Source organism: Scardinius erythrophthalmus, assembly GCF_964197995.2.
Source record: "Scardinius erythrophthalmus genome assembly, chromosome: 18".
Classification (NCBI taxonomy): Eukaryota; Metazoa; Chordata; class Actinopteri; order Cypriniformes; family Leuciscidae; genus Scardinius; species Scardinius erythrophthalmus.
The window spans coordinates 18,732,827-18,745,835 of record NC_138238.1 but is presented as its reverse complement, the minus strand read 5'-3'; the positions used below and the strand labels follow the sequence as shown (position 1 = coordinate 18,745,835).

Here is a 13,009-nt window from a genome sequence, read left to right as displayed (position 1 = left end):
TGTAGGCCTATTTCTTATTAATGTCTGTTATTTTACATTCATTATATCAAAATGCTGTATACTGCTTTCATTGTCATGTAATTTATAGGGAACCCAAAAGTATTTGAACACATGAATGTCATTACATTACAGAAAGTATTAAACCAAGTGGCATTTATCACAATAAATGTTATTAGCACATTTTTAATGCAAAATATTGTATATTCAAATTAAAACAAAAGTATTCTGGTTGTTAAATATGACACAAACATGTCCATTTCCCCAACCCCGCCCCTAAACCTACCGGTCACTGGGGTTACGACCAACCCAGAGCCATAGAGAGAGAGAGTTCTCTCTCTCTATGGCTCTTGACCAACAACCAACCAAGAGCGGTTGTGGTCACGTGTGGTCAGGTGTGGTCCGGATAACCGTATAGTAGGCTACCACAGCTACATAGGACATCTGTGTGAACTTGAAGGGAACTGATTTTTATACATCCACTGAAATGTCCTTAAGGTCAGTTGTTAAAATCAAAACAGAATCCCAAACATGAGAAATGCAAATAGAAAAATGTTAATTCTTAACTTGAGTTCTTAAATTAGAAAAAGTCTAAAATGTGTTTGTTTGACATGTCGTTATCTCTGCCAGTGCCACGAAATTCTGATGTTTTATGAGTGACTTTAATGGTCGTTTTGGGTATTAATACACCTGGATGAGTTTCGATGAGGATCCAGCTTGTCTGTCGCCCACAAGTGGTCACATATGCACCTGCATGTTATTTGCCAGTAGATATTTATTTAGCATCCTTATCGTCATAATTTATTATGGATCCAATAAAAAGCAGCACATCAGTGCAGCTGATCTGTGAAGCATTTAATATTCAGTAATATTCTCTAATATAAATGTGATTCAACCTAAACGTATCGATAAATAATTTATAAATAATGAAATGTGTTATTTCGAAATCTCCCTGAATCGATTATTAAAATGATTATTATGTTGTTTACTGGGGTGCTGTTACGTTAAATTAAACATGTTATATGCCAGTTTATTGAAAACTAGAAGACCATCGTTTTCGATGGTCTTCACACGCCTGCCTTCTCTGTGGTATCCGTCCGCGTGGAACTATATTACTGTCTAAATATGAAAATCACTGCTTGAAACACACCTCGGACACCCAAATCCACTTGAGAAACACTAGTAGAAAAGCATACAACTCGCATTATGCGGTTTACCAAATATAATAATTTACAAAATTAGTAAACAGAACAACGGCGGATTGTTTTCAGCCCTTCCACTAAATTTCATTCGGTGTAGCGGAAGTTCATTTACAACTGCTTCCGGTCCCCTTGCTGGTAAGTTGGTGCTGTTTTTTTGGGAGTAATTTTGTCATTTAGATACATAACGAGTGCAGAAGTCTCTCATTAGCATTTGTCTGAAAGAAATCCGCACCAGATATTTGCACCAATTAAGGTAAAAAAGTGAAAATCTTGAGTTCTGCATGTGAAAAATGTCTTGGACTTGGTACTGGGTTAGCAGCCGGCTAGCCAGTTAGCGACAGTAGGCTCTTTCTTCTGTAAATGGCCTGGTTGTGTTGCTAGCTTATTCTGTACTATTATAAACAAATTAATTTTCAGAAAGCGTAAAAGTCTCTGTGTTCGAGGCAGCTCTGTGATAGATAGGTTGGTTTAGTTTTTAATATTAGCGCATCATGTCATGTCAGTGAGCGTGACTGCAGTAGGCGTGTTGTTGCAGTTTGGCGCGCCCATCGCTTCCCCTAAACTAGAGGTGAACTTCACTAAAACACTTCTAAGTAATTGTGCTGGATGAGATGTGGTTATTGTTTTAGATTATTATTGTATGCATTTGATAATTGATATAAATACATCGTCGCGTTTGTTTGTATGTTTACATAGCGTTTTAAACGACATATTGCTCCAAAGCAGCCTTGCAGTAATACACAGGGAAAAACGTCAATGTTGCAAAATTCTTCTATTTAACAATTTCAACTATAAAACTGTTATGCAGAAGACAATGTAGTATCGTTATTCAGCTCAAACTCAAACCCATATTTTAACATTTAAAAGGCAGCTACATTATTTTCACGTACAGACCCAAAAAAATGACCATTAAAATGTGTAAAAGAAATGTACAAATATTTCTATTATGTTAAATTATTATTATTTTTTTCTACTCACTATTGTACTGTACTGGTAGATGTGTTTATTTATTTAAATAAAATGTATATTACTTCATTTTAAAATCACTATGTAAGATTTTTGGATTTAAAATATCCAAAAACCACTAGAACAATGTTATATTTTGTTGGCTTGTGTAACATTATCCCAAATGTTTCAAACAAAGTTTAAATCTAGAGAAATTAGCTATTTTATCCAGTGTAACAGCCTGTGCCATTACGTCGCTTGTCAATGAAATCATATCTGCGCTACCCTTTCTTTCAGCAGAAACCATGGAAACACCAAATCTTTCATATATTATGTGTTTTATTAGACTGGTGAGAAACTGTTTGGATACGTTTATCGACAGAAAACTGATCATTGTTATGGTCTTATTGTTTGAATCTCTAATTTTCTTGATTTACTGCGAGTAACATGTTTGTACCATGCTTCAGAGGCAACACTATTTTGTCAAGTGGATAACAAAGCATAATCAGAAAGATCTAGCCTATGTTTTAAAATGTATTGCATGCCATTTTGCAACACGTCGAGTCATCCAGCTTTTATTTATTTGATATTCTAATATTTATCTAGCTCACTGCAATGTGCAACACATAGAGTAACGTTATAACTTTCAACACACTCAAATGCATTTTTACTATGATTGTTTTGACCAAGTCAAACAGCGCTGCATTACCCCACAATTTGTATACGTGTAGATAAAGTGACCTGTATGAGTAGTGATTCAGCACTTGCAGCTGTTTTATTAGAATGAAATGTGAATTTAAGTGATCACACATAACTAACAAAGTTCAGGGAAGAGGGAAGCAGACGTTAAACGTAACTTAAACGTAAACAACAAAGCGAAAGGAGTGTCAGTGGCTGACTGCGGGATAAACGTAAAATGTCCTGCACTGCTTCATACCACAGGAACGTTAATAAAACCTGAATACATTAGCTCAGCCATGAACATAATTCCCGTCATCAGATTGCTTTCCATCAGCTGTGGAGGTGAAGACGCCAACTCCCATGATTCCACGCTTATTCACGGCGTCATCAAGATACACCTTAATTATTGTTATAAGCGACATCTAGCGGTGAAACTTACATAATGTGCCTTTAATATGTTTCTTATTTATTTTAATCAAGTTTATTTACTTATTTATTATTATTTGAATAACTTTTTTACAGTCCCCCTAGTCCCCGAACCCCATTTGGCTGTAGAAAAGGTGTTTACTTACAAAGTACCATGGTAATACTGTTTTCTGTGTGTAGATACTATATGTAGTATCTTGTAAATACCATGGTACGTGAATTTGATAATAATTCAATACCGCTGCATTTGTAGGATACTGATTTTGTGCTAAAGTATCATTACTGTTCTTGATTGTGCAAGGCTGTATCGTAAAACTGACCGTTCCTCTTGTTTACTCACTTAAAGATTACATGAACTTCTACTGAGACGAGCGCAGACACTAGTCTGCCCCTTTACAGCGCAATCCTGTCTATCCCGGCCGCCACCATGTCTTTCGTCCCCACCCCTAGCCCCACCGTGGTGGATCAGACCACCCTCATGAAGAAATACCTGCAGTTTGTGGCGGCACTCACTGACAACAACACGCGTGAGTCTGTTTCCTTCTGTTTCAGTTGTTACTATGTTAGATGAAAGCGCTGTCTCTGCTTACTGCTGTGTTTTTCCTTCATTTAAACATCAGCGGATGAAACCAAACTGAAGATGATGCAGGAAGTCAGTGAGAATTTCGAGGTAAACTCTTCTATTTTGCTTCTGAATAGCTTGAAATGAAAGTTGCTTTCACGTAGTAATTGATGTTAGTCTCTTTTTTCTCAGAATGTCACATCCTCACCACAGTATTCTACTTTCTTGGAGCATATCATCCCTCGTTTCCTAACATTTCTGCAGGATGGAGAAGTGCAATTCCTTCAGGAGAAACCAACACAGGTGTGCTTTTTGATAAAAATCACACTGCTCTAGTCATCATGAATGCCTCGTTCCTGGCATTGAAGTAAACTTGGGATGTCTTTGAATTTTATTATAGCAATTAAGGAAACTCGTCCTGGAGATCATCCACCGAATCCCAACTAATGAACATCTGCGGCCCCATGCCAAAAACATCCTCTCTGTCATGTTCCGCTTCCTCGAGGTCAGTCTTTACCTGAATGTCACACTTCAACTGATATAAAGAGATTCTATAAAATAGCTGTAGAATTCTCATTTTATTGGACAAAAGTTTATAAATGCCACTACCTGTAAGAGGGACATCATTTTTGTTCTGTTTTTACTTAAACATGATCAGCAGAGACACAATGATGAGAGCGATGTGCTTTAGTCTGGGGAATGGTACTGTGTGTGTGTGTGAGTGAGTGAGTGTGTGTGTGTCTGTGTGTGAACTGTATAGTACCTATAAGCCTGGGCACTGAGAGTAAAACTGATAAGATCTGAGTGTCCAAATGCTGATCTGTGTGGATTTTGAATTAGAATACACTTATAGAATACAGTTCAGTTTGGGAAATAAATATGTTTATTCATCAAGGATGCACTAAATTGATAAAGTCTCAATACAGGCTTACATTGTTTAGATTTATTGTTCCAAATAAATGCTGTTATTTTGAATATTGAAAGAGTGTATCTTGATTTCCACAAAATTTGAAAAAAAAAATCAATATTGATAGTAATGAAAATTGCTTCTTGAGCAGCAAATCACCATAATAAAATGATTTCTGAAGGATCATGTGACACTGAAGACTGGAGTAATGATGCTGAAAATTCAGCTTTGTCATCACAGGAATAAATTACATTTTGAAATGCATGAAAATAGAATATAGTTCCTTATAATGTAATGATATTTTACAATATTCATGTTTTACTGTATAGTTGATTAAATAAATGGTGAGCCTAAGGGACTCCTTTCAAAAACATAAAAAATTACTGACCCGAACTTTTGAACTATATTTTAGATGGTATCAAAGCTTTTATACATGCACTAAAAGCCACAAAACTATATTTGATTTTATTAAGTCATTAAAGGGTAATTACTTTAAAGAGAATTCAAAGTGGATTATTTCACTTAATTTATTTAGCAGGCACTTTTGTCCAAAGTTACTTAGAAATGAATCAGTGGTTTCATTTTACATTTGTTTACAATGCATCATATTGTGGGTATTTTTTTTTTAATATTGACTCTGACTGGTTCTTGCCTCTGTGTTTCATCATTTAGATTGAAAGTGAAGAGAATGTGCTCATTTGTTTACGCATCATCATTGAACTGCATAAACAGTTTCGCCCGCCGATCTCTCAAGAGGTGAGATGCAGCCTTCTGGCACTCTGATGCTGACTAGCATTTGCATTTCCTGTGTTTCAATAAATGTTATTAAATAAACATCTCTCTGCCCACTCTTACAGATTCATCATTTTTTGGACTTTGTGAAGCAAATTTACAAAGAACTGCCAAAAGTTGTGGTAAGCCGGAACAAGAATTGGATTTGTAGTATTTGCTTGTGTGAAAGTATCTGTTTTCTAAACCTGTGTCTCTGTCTGTCAGACAAGGTATTTTGAGAATCCTCAGGTTATAGCAGAAAACACTGTGCCTTCTCCAGAAATGGTGGGCATGATTACCTCAGTATTGGTGAAGACCGCACCGGAGCGTGAGGACAGCGAGACCCGGACGGTCAGTACACATGCTCTCTAACTGTACACAATCCTCATCATCTCAATAGTTTTGACAAATATGATCAGCAGAGACACAATGATGTGAGCGATATGCTTTAGTCCAGAGAATGGTACTGTGTGTAAGAGTGTTTGTGTGTGTGTGTGAGTGTGAGAAATGTAAAGTACCAATAAGCCTGGGCGCTGAAAGTAAAACTGATAAGATCTGAGTGTCCAAATGCTGATCTGTGTGGATTTTGACTTGATCGCTAATGCTGGGTTAAACGTATCAAGTGTTTCTGATTGTTAAAATGGTAATAATTCTCACACCGATCTGATTGAAATACATTGGAATACATCACATCTGGTCAGCGTGCCGCATATGTAGTAGCTCAAGTTAAAAAAATGTAATGCATCCAAAGCTCAAATCGGATCCGAAAATTCTGGTCGGCACCCCACACAGTCCCTGTGTGACTCTCCATAGCAAATTAATGACTTCTGGTTAGGGATGCACAATATGTCGGCCGATATATGTTCATTTTTAATGTTAGCGCTATCGGCCCGATAAGAAAATGTAGCCAATATATTTAAGCCGATAAATAATGGTTTATTTCCTTCAGCTGAGACACTTCAGTTCGCCATGATGGTTTTGAATTGCTTGAAATATGATTGGAATCACTTCAAAAAAGGAAAATACAGTTAAGTGCAACATGTTCTGTTATAGGCTGCCATATAGGCTACATAAAATTATAATGAGAACATTATAATTGTGTGCTTGAGACATGGTTATTAATGGTGAGACTTTTGTTCTTGTAATCAGGCTCTCAAAAATTTGGATTTAGATTTATCAGTCAATATATTGGTTATCGGCTTTCAAATATAAAGAATTATAGGTTATCGGTACAGGCCAAAAAATTAATATCGGTGCATCCCTACTTCCGGTCTATCGGCTGTCGTTTGTGGTGTGCAGTGGAAAAGCGGCTTTAGACTTAGATACTACAAATACAATGTTGTCACATGCGTTTGTGACCACCACAATATGTGCATTCAGTCACAAAATGTTTTGAATCCTGATTGCACATGTATTTTTAGCCAAGTCCGCTAACATTTGTAAAGTGTTTACATTCCTGGAGTTCCTAATCATAGACTGATTCTAATGCGATTGATAGTTTGTTTATGTAGACACTAGAGGGCACCAAATTCCTGCTTATGAACTTTGTGCAAAGAGGTGCTAAAATGCAGTTGCATTTTCTACAAAGCCGCTTTGAAACAATATGTATTGTGAAAACTGCTATACAAATAAGTTGAATTGAATTGACTTTTACTATCTACAAAGACAACTCCATATAGGTGTTCAAAAGTTTTATCGTAACACCTTATGTAGTCTCTCACTGGCCTCATCTGTCTTCTCTGTGTCCTCCAGCATACCATAATCCCCCGGGGATCGCTGTCACTCAAAGTGTTGGCAGAGCTTCCCATCATCGTAGTCCTCATGTATCAGGTGAGAGCCCATAAAAAACACTCATTCAATACTGACTTTATGCCAGCCCTCTTCAATTAGATATTTGGCTCCTTTATAAAAGGTGTCGTCAATCATCTGAAACACATACTTGCTAGCTAAATCCATTGTTTACTCAAACCTGACACGCTTATCAAAAGGGTGGTTGTGATTAGATTTTTTTTGTGTGTCAATATGAGCTTTAATAGCAAAGAAAATCAATTTTGATATTTTGAGTCATAAAATGGCAGTCTGCAGCTGTCAGGAAGCTACAATCAATCAAAACACGACTTTTGGTTTACCTTCTCTGCACGTTATCATTTTACATTTGACCAGCAGGTGTAGTCCTATTTTCTGCCTAAATACTAGAACCCACAAACATCGCAGATCCTGGTTCAGAACTGTCTTAAAATCCTCGGGCAGCTCTAAATCAAGTTTTGCATAAAAAGTTCACAATATGATATGTTTTTAAAATGCTTAGATGTATTGGTAGATCTATAAAGGATTTTGCATTTCTGTTTTAAATGCATGAATCTTTTAAATGCTGTAAATTGCACTGCAACAGTGTGTACGTTTCAAGCAGAGGTCTGCTTTCTGTCTGTGTCCCACTGTACTTTGATACGTTAATTGCTTTTCTGTATGCGGTTTCTCCTAGCTGTACAAACTGAACATTCACAACGTGGTGTCAGAGTTCGTGCCTCTTATCATGAACACCATCATGCTGCAGGTGTCTCCTCAGGCTCGGTCAGTGACCTCTCTCGTTTCGTTGAGTGTGTGGCGTTACATCACCGTTAATGCACTGAAATGGATGCAATTTAACACAGTGACATTTAAAGCATTTTCTGGTTTCTCTCCGTGACAGGCAACACAAGCTGTTCAACAAGGAGCTTTATGCGGATTTTATCGCCGCTCAGATCAAGACCTTGTCGTTCCTTGCTTACATTATCCGGATCTACCAGGTAGCGTGGCTCAGGAAAACCTAGCTTGACCACCTGTTAATTAAACTTTTTCAAACTTGTTGTAATACTCAAACAGTGACTAATGTGGACATGTGTGTGTGTATCAGGACTTGGTTGGGAAGTATTCCCAGCAGATGGTGAAGGGGATGTTACAGCTGCTGACTAACTGCCCCCCTGAGACGGCTCACCTGCGGAAAGAGCTGCTGATCGCTGCCAAGCACATCCTCACCACAGATCTACGCAGCCGTGAGTCATCCACCGCTAAACACTTCGCAGGTTGTTGGCAGATATTCCCAAATAAGATATGCAAAGCGTTCGCTATTGTAGGAGAGCTCGCATCTGGTGTTAATTACGCCACTGAGCTTCATGGGGTACCGCTTTGATATGTTACGGCTGCTTTCTTTTTGAGCTTCACCCCTCAATCAATAGCGTTTGTGAGAGGAATCTGATACACTCTTCTAAATCATTAATCCTGTAGAGAAGGTTAAATGAATCGATAAGAAACTCTCACTGTTGAGACCCGACATTGATGTATCTCAGGGTTCATGGGCCCTTGAGCCGTTTTGGTTGGGTTTAGAGACTGCAATGGCATCTGATAAAAGCTGTTTGTGTTGCAGAATTCATTCCATGCATGGACAAGCTTTTCGATGAGTCGATACTCATCGGTTCAGGATACACTGCGAGAGAGACGCTAAGGTAAGAACGCAGATTAACCAACTGCAAATTTATATGGTATTGTCCATAAATGTCCAATATAAGCAATCTGTGCAATATGCAGGGTACACATTTAACTTCCAAAGCATAGTTAGGTGCCTGCGTAGGCAGTTTCAAGGAATTGTATATGCCCTCATGATGCAAAAGCTCTTTTCTAAAGCCAAATGCTGTGCTCTGCAGAGAAGACAATCTCAGAATGCATTGCGACGAGCAAGGTGAAAAAATGAATCAAGAGTGTCGGCAAAGGAATATTGGTAACACTTTACAATAAGGTCTCATTTGTTAACATTGGTTAATGTATTAACTAACATGAGATAACTATAAGCAATACATTTGTTACAGGATTTATTCATCTTTGTTAATGTTAATTAATAAATATATAGTCGTTTGTGTGTTCATGTTAGTTCAAAGTGCATTAGTATGTTAACAAATACAGCTATTGATTTGAATAATGTATTAGTAAATGTTGAAATAATCATTAACTAAATCATTAATTAATAAATTCTGTAGAAGTATTGTTCATTCTTAGTTCATGTTAACTAATAAAACCTTATTGTAAAGTGTTACCGGTATATCTTTTTCAAATTTATTAACATTTAAACCACAGCCTGGCATTGACAAGAATAAGAGAACAAATACATGATAATAAAATGATAAATTAAAGAAAACGCTCTCTCTATGTGTATGTACACACCATACCTCAAAACATTATAATCTTATTATGGGGTCCATACATTTTGAAAAGTTTATTAATAAATTAACATATCACTTTGCCGTATATTTAAAGACATATATATTTTAACAGAAGCATTCAATTCATTTATTACTGAAACTGTATTAACAAAAATATTAGAGAAAATTATTGGCTGATACAGATAAGCTGATAATTTGGTGGATGATAATTGATAAATGGATATTAAACTCTTTAATGAATAAATAAAAAATGAAACATTAAAAACTTAAATTTTAAAGTGATTTTAGGCATCACAACATTATAATGTATAGTGTGAAAAGTGAAATAATTTTTAACTATTATTAAAAATGTGTTTTTAAAGATTAACTTTAAGTTTTAGATGTGACAAAGATATCTCATAAAAAAGATTTAGTTAAAAAAATGGCCAATATTTGTAAATGCTGTGCATTTTACTTACGTATCACATTGCTAGCTTAAAAACATGGCAACACCAAACTCCAGTGAAATTAGTTGCAAGTTCTGAAAAACACTATTTAGATGACACATGTTCATACTTTATGATTGCCTACTTGGAGAATTGCATCACTTATCACTTTATTTCGATTATGTTGCTCTCTTAGAAGGTGGCCGCAAGGTAGCTGATTTTGGAACGTTTTGAAATGAGCTGTAAGGGTTCTTTTTATTGTAATTTCTTCAGTGTGGCTTGAGGCCACAATCCCTTTCCTCCCAAGTTTCTTGGGGGAAAAAATTAAGTTAGATTTCATCAAGTGCAACGGATCAGAATTGATATTTAATGGTGCTTGACTGAGCTGAGATGCCCCACTGGGCAGAGGAGATACAGGTGCCCATCTTCATGTGCCAGGCTGTCCTGGCATTGCCTACTCTCTGTCTCCCTGCCCCAGATGTCGTATGCCTGCCAACACCACCTCTCTCACATCCACGGCTTCCATCAGCCTTCAGCAGACAAATTTGGCAGGACTCACAATCTGTCAAAGCCATTAGTGTCGTTTATTCTAAACTTTGAAATCTCCCAAGTATCGATCAAAGATATTATTATCAGCCGGGGTCGAGAGCTATTTGCTCTTTGAGGGTTGATTTTGATCAATTTCAGGCTGGAGGTTCTACACCACAAGAGTAGGGATGTCTGTAATGAGTCCGTAGTACTTTAAAATGATGCTACCGTTCAAAGGTTTGGGGTTAGTACAAGTTTTTTTAAGATCTAATACTTTTATTCAAGTAAAATTGAGCAAGGGCTCATTAAATTGATCAAAACTGACAGTAAAGACTTTTATAATGTTACAAAAGATTCATATTTCAAATAAATGCTGTTCTTTTGACCTTTCTTTTCATCAAAAGAAAAAAAATGATCATGGTTTCCACAAAAATATTAAGCAGCTTCATATTAAACTGTTTTAACTATGATGATAATGAGAAATGTTTCTCGAGCCAAATCAGCATATTGGAATGATTTGTGAAGGTGACACTGAAAACTGGAGTAATGGCTTCAGCTTTGCCATCACAAGAATAAATTACATTTTAAAATATACTAAAATAGAAAACAGTTCTTTTGAATTGTAATAATATTTCACAATATAATTGTATTTTTGATCAAATAAATGTAGCTTTGAGCTTTTGAATGGTAGTGTATGTTTTTGAATAATCAAAAGCAGTTAAACATGGCTGTTTTAGCAAGGTATTCTGTAAACAGACAAAGTTGAGGCCATCAATGAACATCAACATGGTATTAAAATTGCTATCAAAATTGAGAATCGTGAAATTGGTTTAAACCGAACAGAAATCCTCTAGAAAGCATGAATGCTGTTGTCTGACAGCGAGTCTGTTGATGTTTCAGGCCCTTGGCATACAGCACACTAGCAGACCTAGTACACCATGTAAGACAGAACCTCCCGTTGACGGACCTCTCCCTGGCGGTGCAACTGTTTGCTAAGAACATAGACGACGAGTCCCTTCCCAGCAGTATCCAGACCATGTCCTGTAAGCTGTTGCTAAACCTCGTAGACTGCATCCGATCCAAGAGCGAACAGGAGAATGGCAACGGCAGAGACATTCTCATGAGAATGCTGGAGGTGAGAGAGACCACATTAGCCAATGTAAACCATTCTGTGATCGTGATTACAATGGGCTACAAAATGCCACTGTCTGGCCATATGCAAATACATTTGTAAAGCACAAAATCATTGATCTGACATTGCACAATTTCTATTTTCTCAGGTTTTTGTGTTGAAGTTCCACACCATTGCACGGTACCAACTGGTATCCATCTTTAAGAAGTGTAAGCCCCAATCAGAGATGGGTGTGGTAGACTCTGCCGCATTACAAGGAGTCCCAGCAACTCCTACTGTAGCTACGCCCGCCTTACCTCCATCTGCGCCCCCAACACCCGTCACCCCTGCACCACCTCCGTCCACGTCTTTTGATAGACCCGGCGAGAAGGAGGACAAACAGACCTTCCAGGTGTCCGACTGTCGCAGTCTGGTGAAGACCCTTGTATGTGGAGTGAAAACAATCACATGGGGCATCACTTCTTGTAAAGCTCCTGGAGGTGAGATGGATGGACATTCTTGGCTTTAGATTGTCCCAAGTCATTACATATTAGCTCTGTTTAACATTTTCTTTTTGTCTGGACTATATTGATCTTTTTAATGTCTTTGTGGGACATCTCAAAGTCATTGAAGGGTTAGTTTTGCTCAGTATTTCCATTTAAATAATTAATTTTGGTATTAAATGTTGGTATTGTTGTATTTCAGAGGCTCAGTTCATTCCCAATAAGCAACTCCAGCCCAAAGAGACACAGATCTACATCAAGCTGGTCAAATATGCCATGCAGGCCTTGGACATCTACCAGGTACGACCGTCCACTGATTAGTGCAGATTACCACAGCAAAATCCTCAAACAGTCTCCTAAACTTTATGATATAACAATAGAGGTGTGTCCAGTTATGTTGCCGCATCTCAGAGTGTAATACAGTCGGTTTACTCAAATTCACATGATCTTGAGAGCTGAAGTTTACAGCTTATCACAGAGCCAACCCCCTTTTGGCTAGGTACAGATTGCCGGCAATGGACAGACGTACATCCGTGTGGCTAACTGTCAGACGGTGCGGATGAAGGAAGAGAAGGAGGTTTTGGAGCACTTTGCCGGAGTTTTCACCATGATGAATCCTCTCACTTTCAAAGAGATCTTTCAGACCACCGTTCCATACATGGTGGAACGCATATCCAAGAACTATGCCCTACAGGTACTGGTGCTGCAGTTTTCGTTCACTGCAGAATTGAATTGGCTTTTTCTTTCTGCAAAATTCA

General features: G+C 37.5%; 1 protein-coding gene across 2 annotated transcripts in view; it reads left to right on the top strand.

Annotated features, from left to right (window-relative positions):
* The first annotated feature begins 3,608 nt into the window (after positions 1–3,608).
* The window catches only part of trrap (transformation/transcription domain-associated protein), an 84,430-nt gene continuing 75,029 nt past the window's right edge, over positions 3,609–13,009 (top strand). The window contains exons 1-16 of one of the 2 annotated variants that reach the window (XM_081392789.1): positions 3,609–3,778; positions 3,872–3,921; positions 4,006–4,116; positions 4,214–4,318; positions 5,393–5,476; positions 5,578–5,634; positions 5,717–5,842; positions 7,244–7,321; positions 7,974–8,062; positions 8,181–8,277; positions 8,385–8,523; positions 8,895–8,973; positions 11,538–11,772; positions 11,918–12,248; positions 12,454–12,551; positions 12,757–12,945. In XM_081392789.1, the coding sequence (XP_081248915.1) occupies positions 3,679–3,778; positions 3,872–3,921; positions 4,006–4,116; positions 4,214–4,318; positions 5,393–5,476; positions 5,578–5,634; positions 5,717–5,842; positions 7,244–7,321; positions 7,974–8,062; positions 8,181–8,277; positions 8,385–8,523; positions 8,895–8,973; positions 11,538–11,772; positions 11,918–12,248; positions 12,454–12,551; positions 12,757–12,945 (1,968 nt within the window). In that variant the 5' untranslated portion in view covers positions 3,609–3,678. Of the gene's footprint in view, positions 3,779–3,871; positions 3,922–4,005; positions 4,117–4,213; positions 4,319–5,392; positions 5,477–5,577; positions 5,635–5,716; positions 5,843–7,243; positions 7,322–7,973; positions 8,063–8,180; positions 8,278–8,384; positions 8,524–8,894; positions 8,974–11,537; positions 11,773–11,917; positions 12,249–12,453; positions 12,552–12,750; positions 12,946–13,009 lie in introns of both variants that reach the window. The other variant, XM_081392788.1, reaches the window with a different exon arrangement.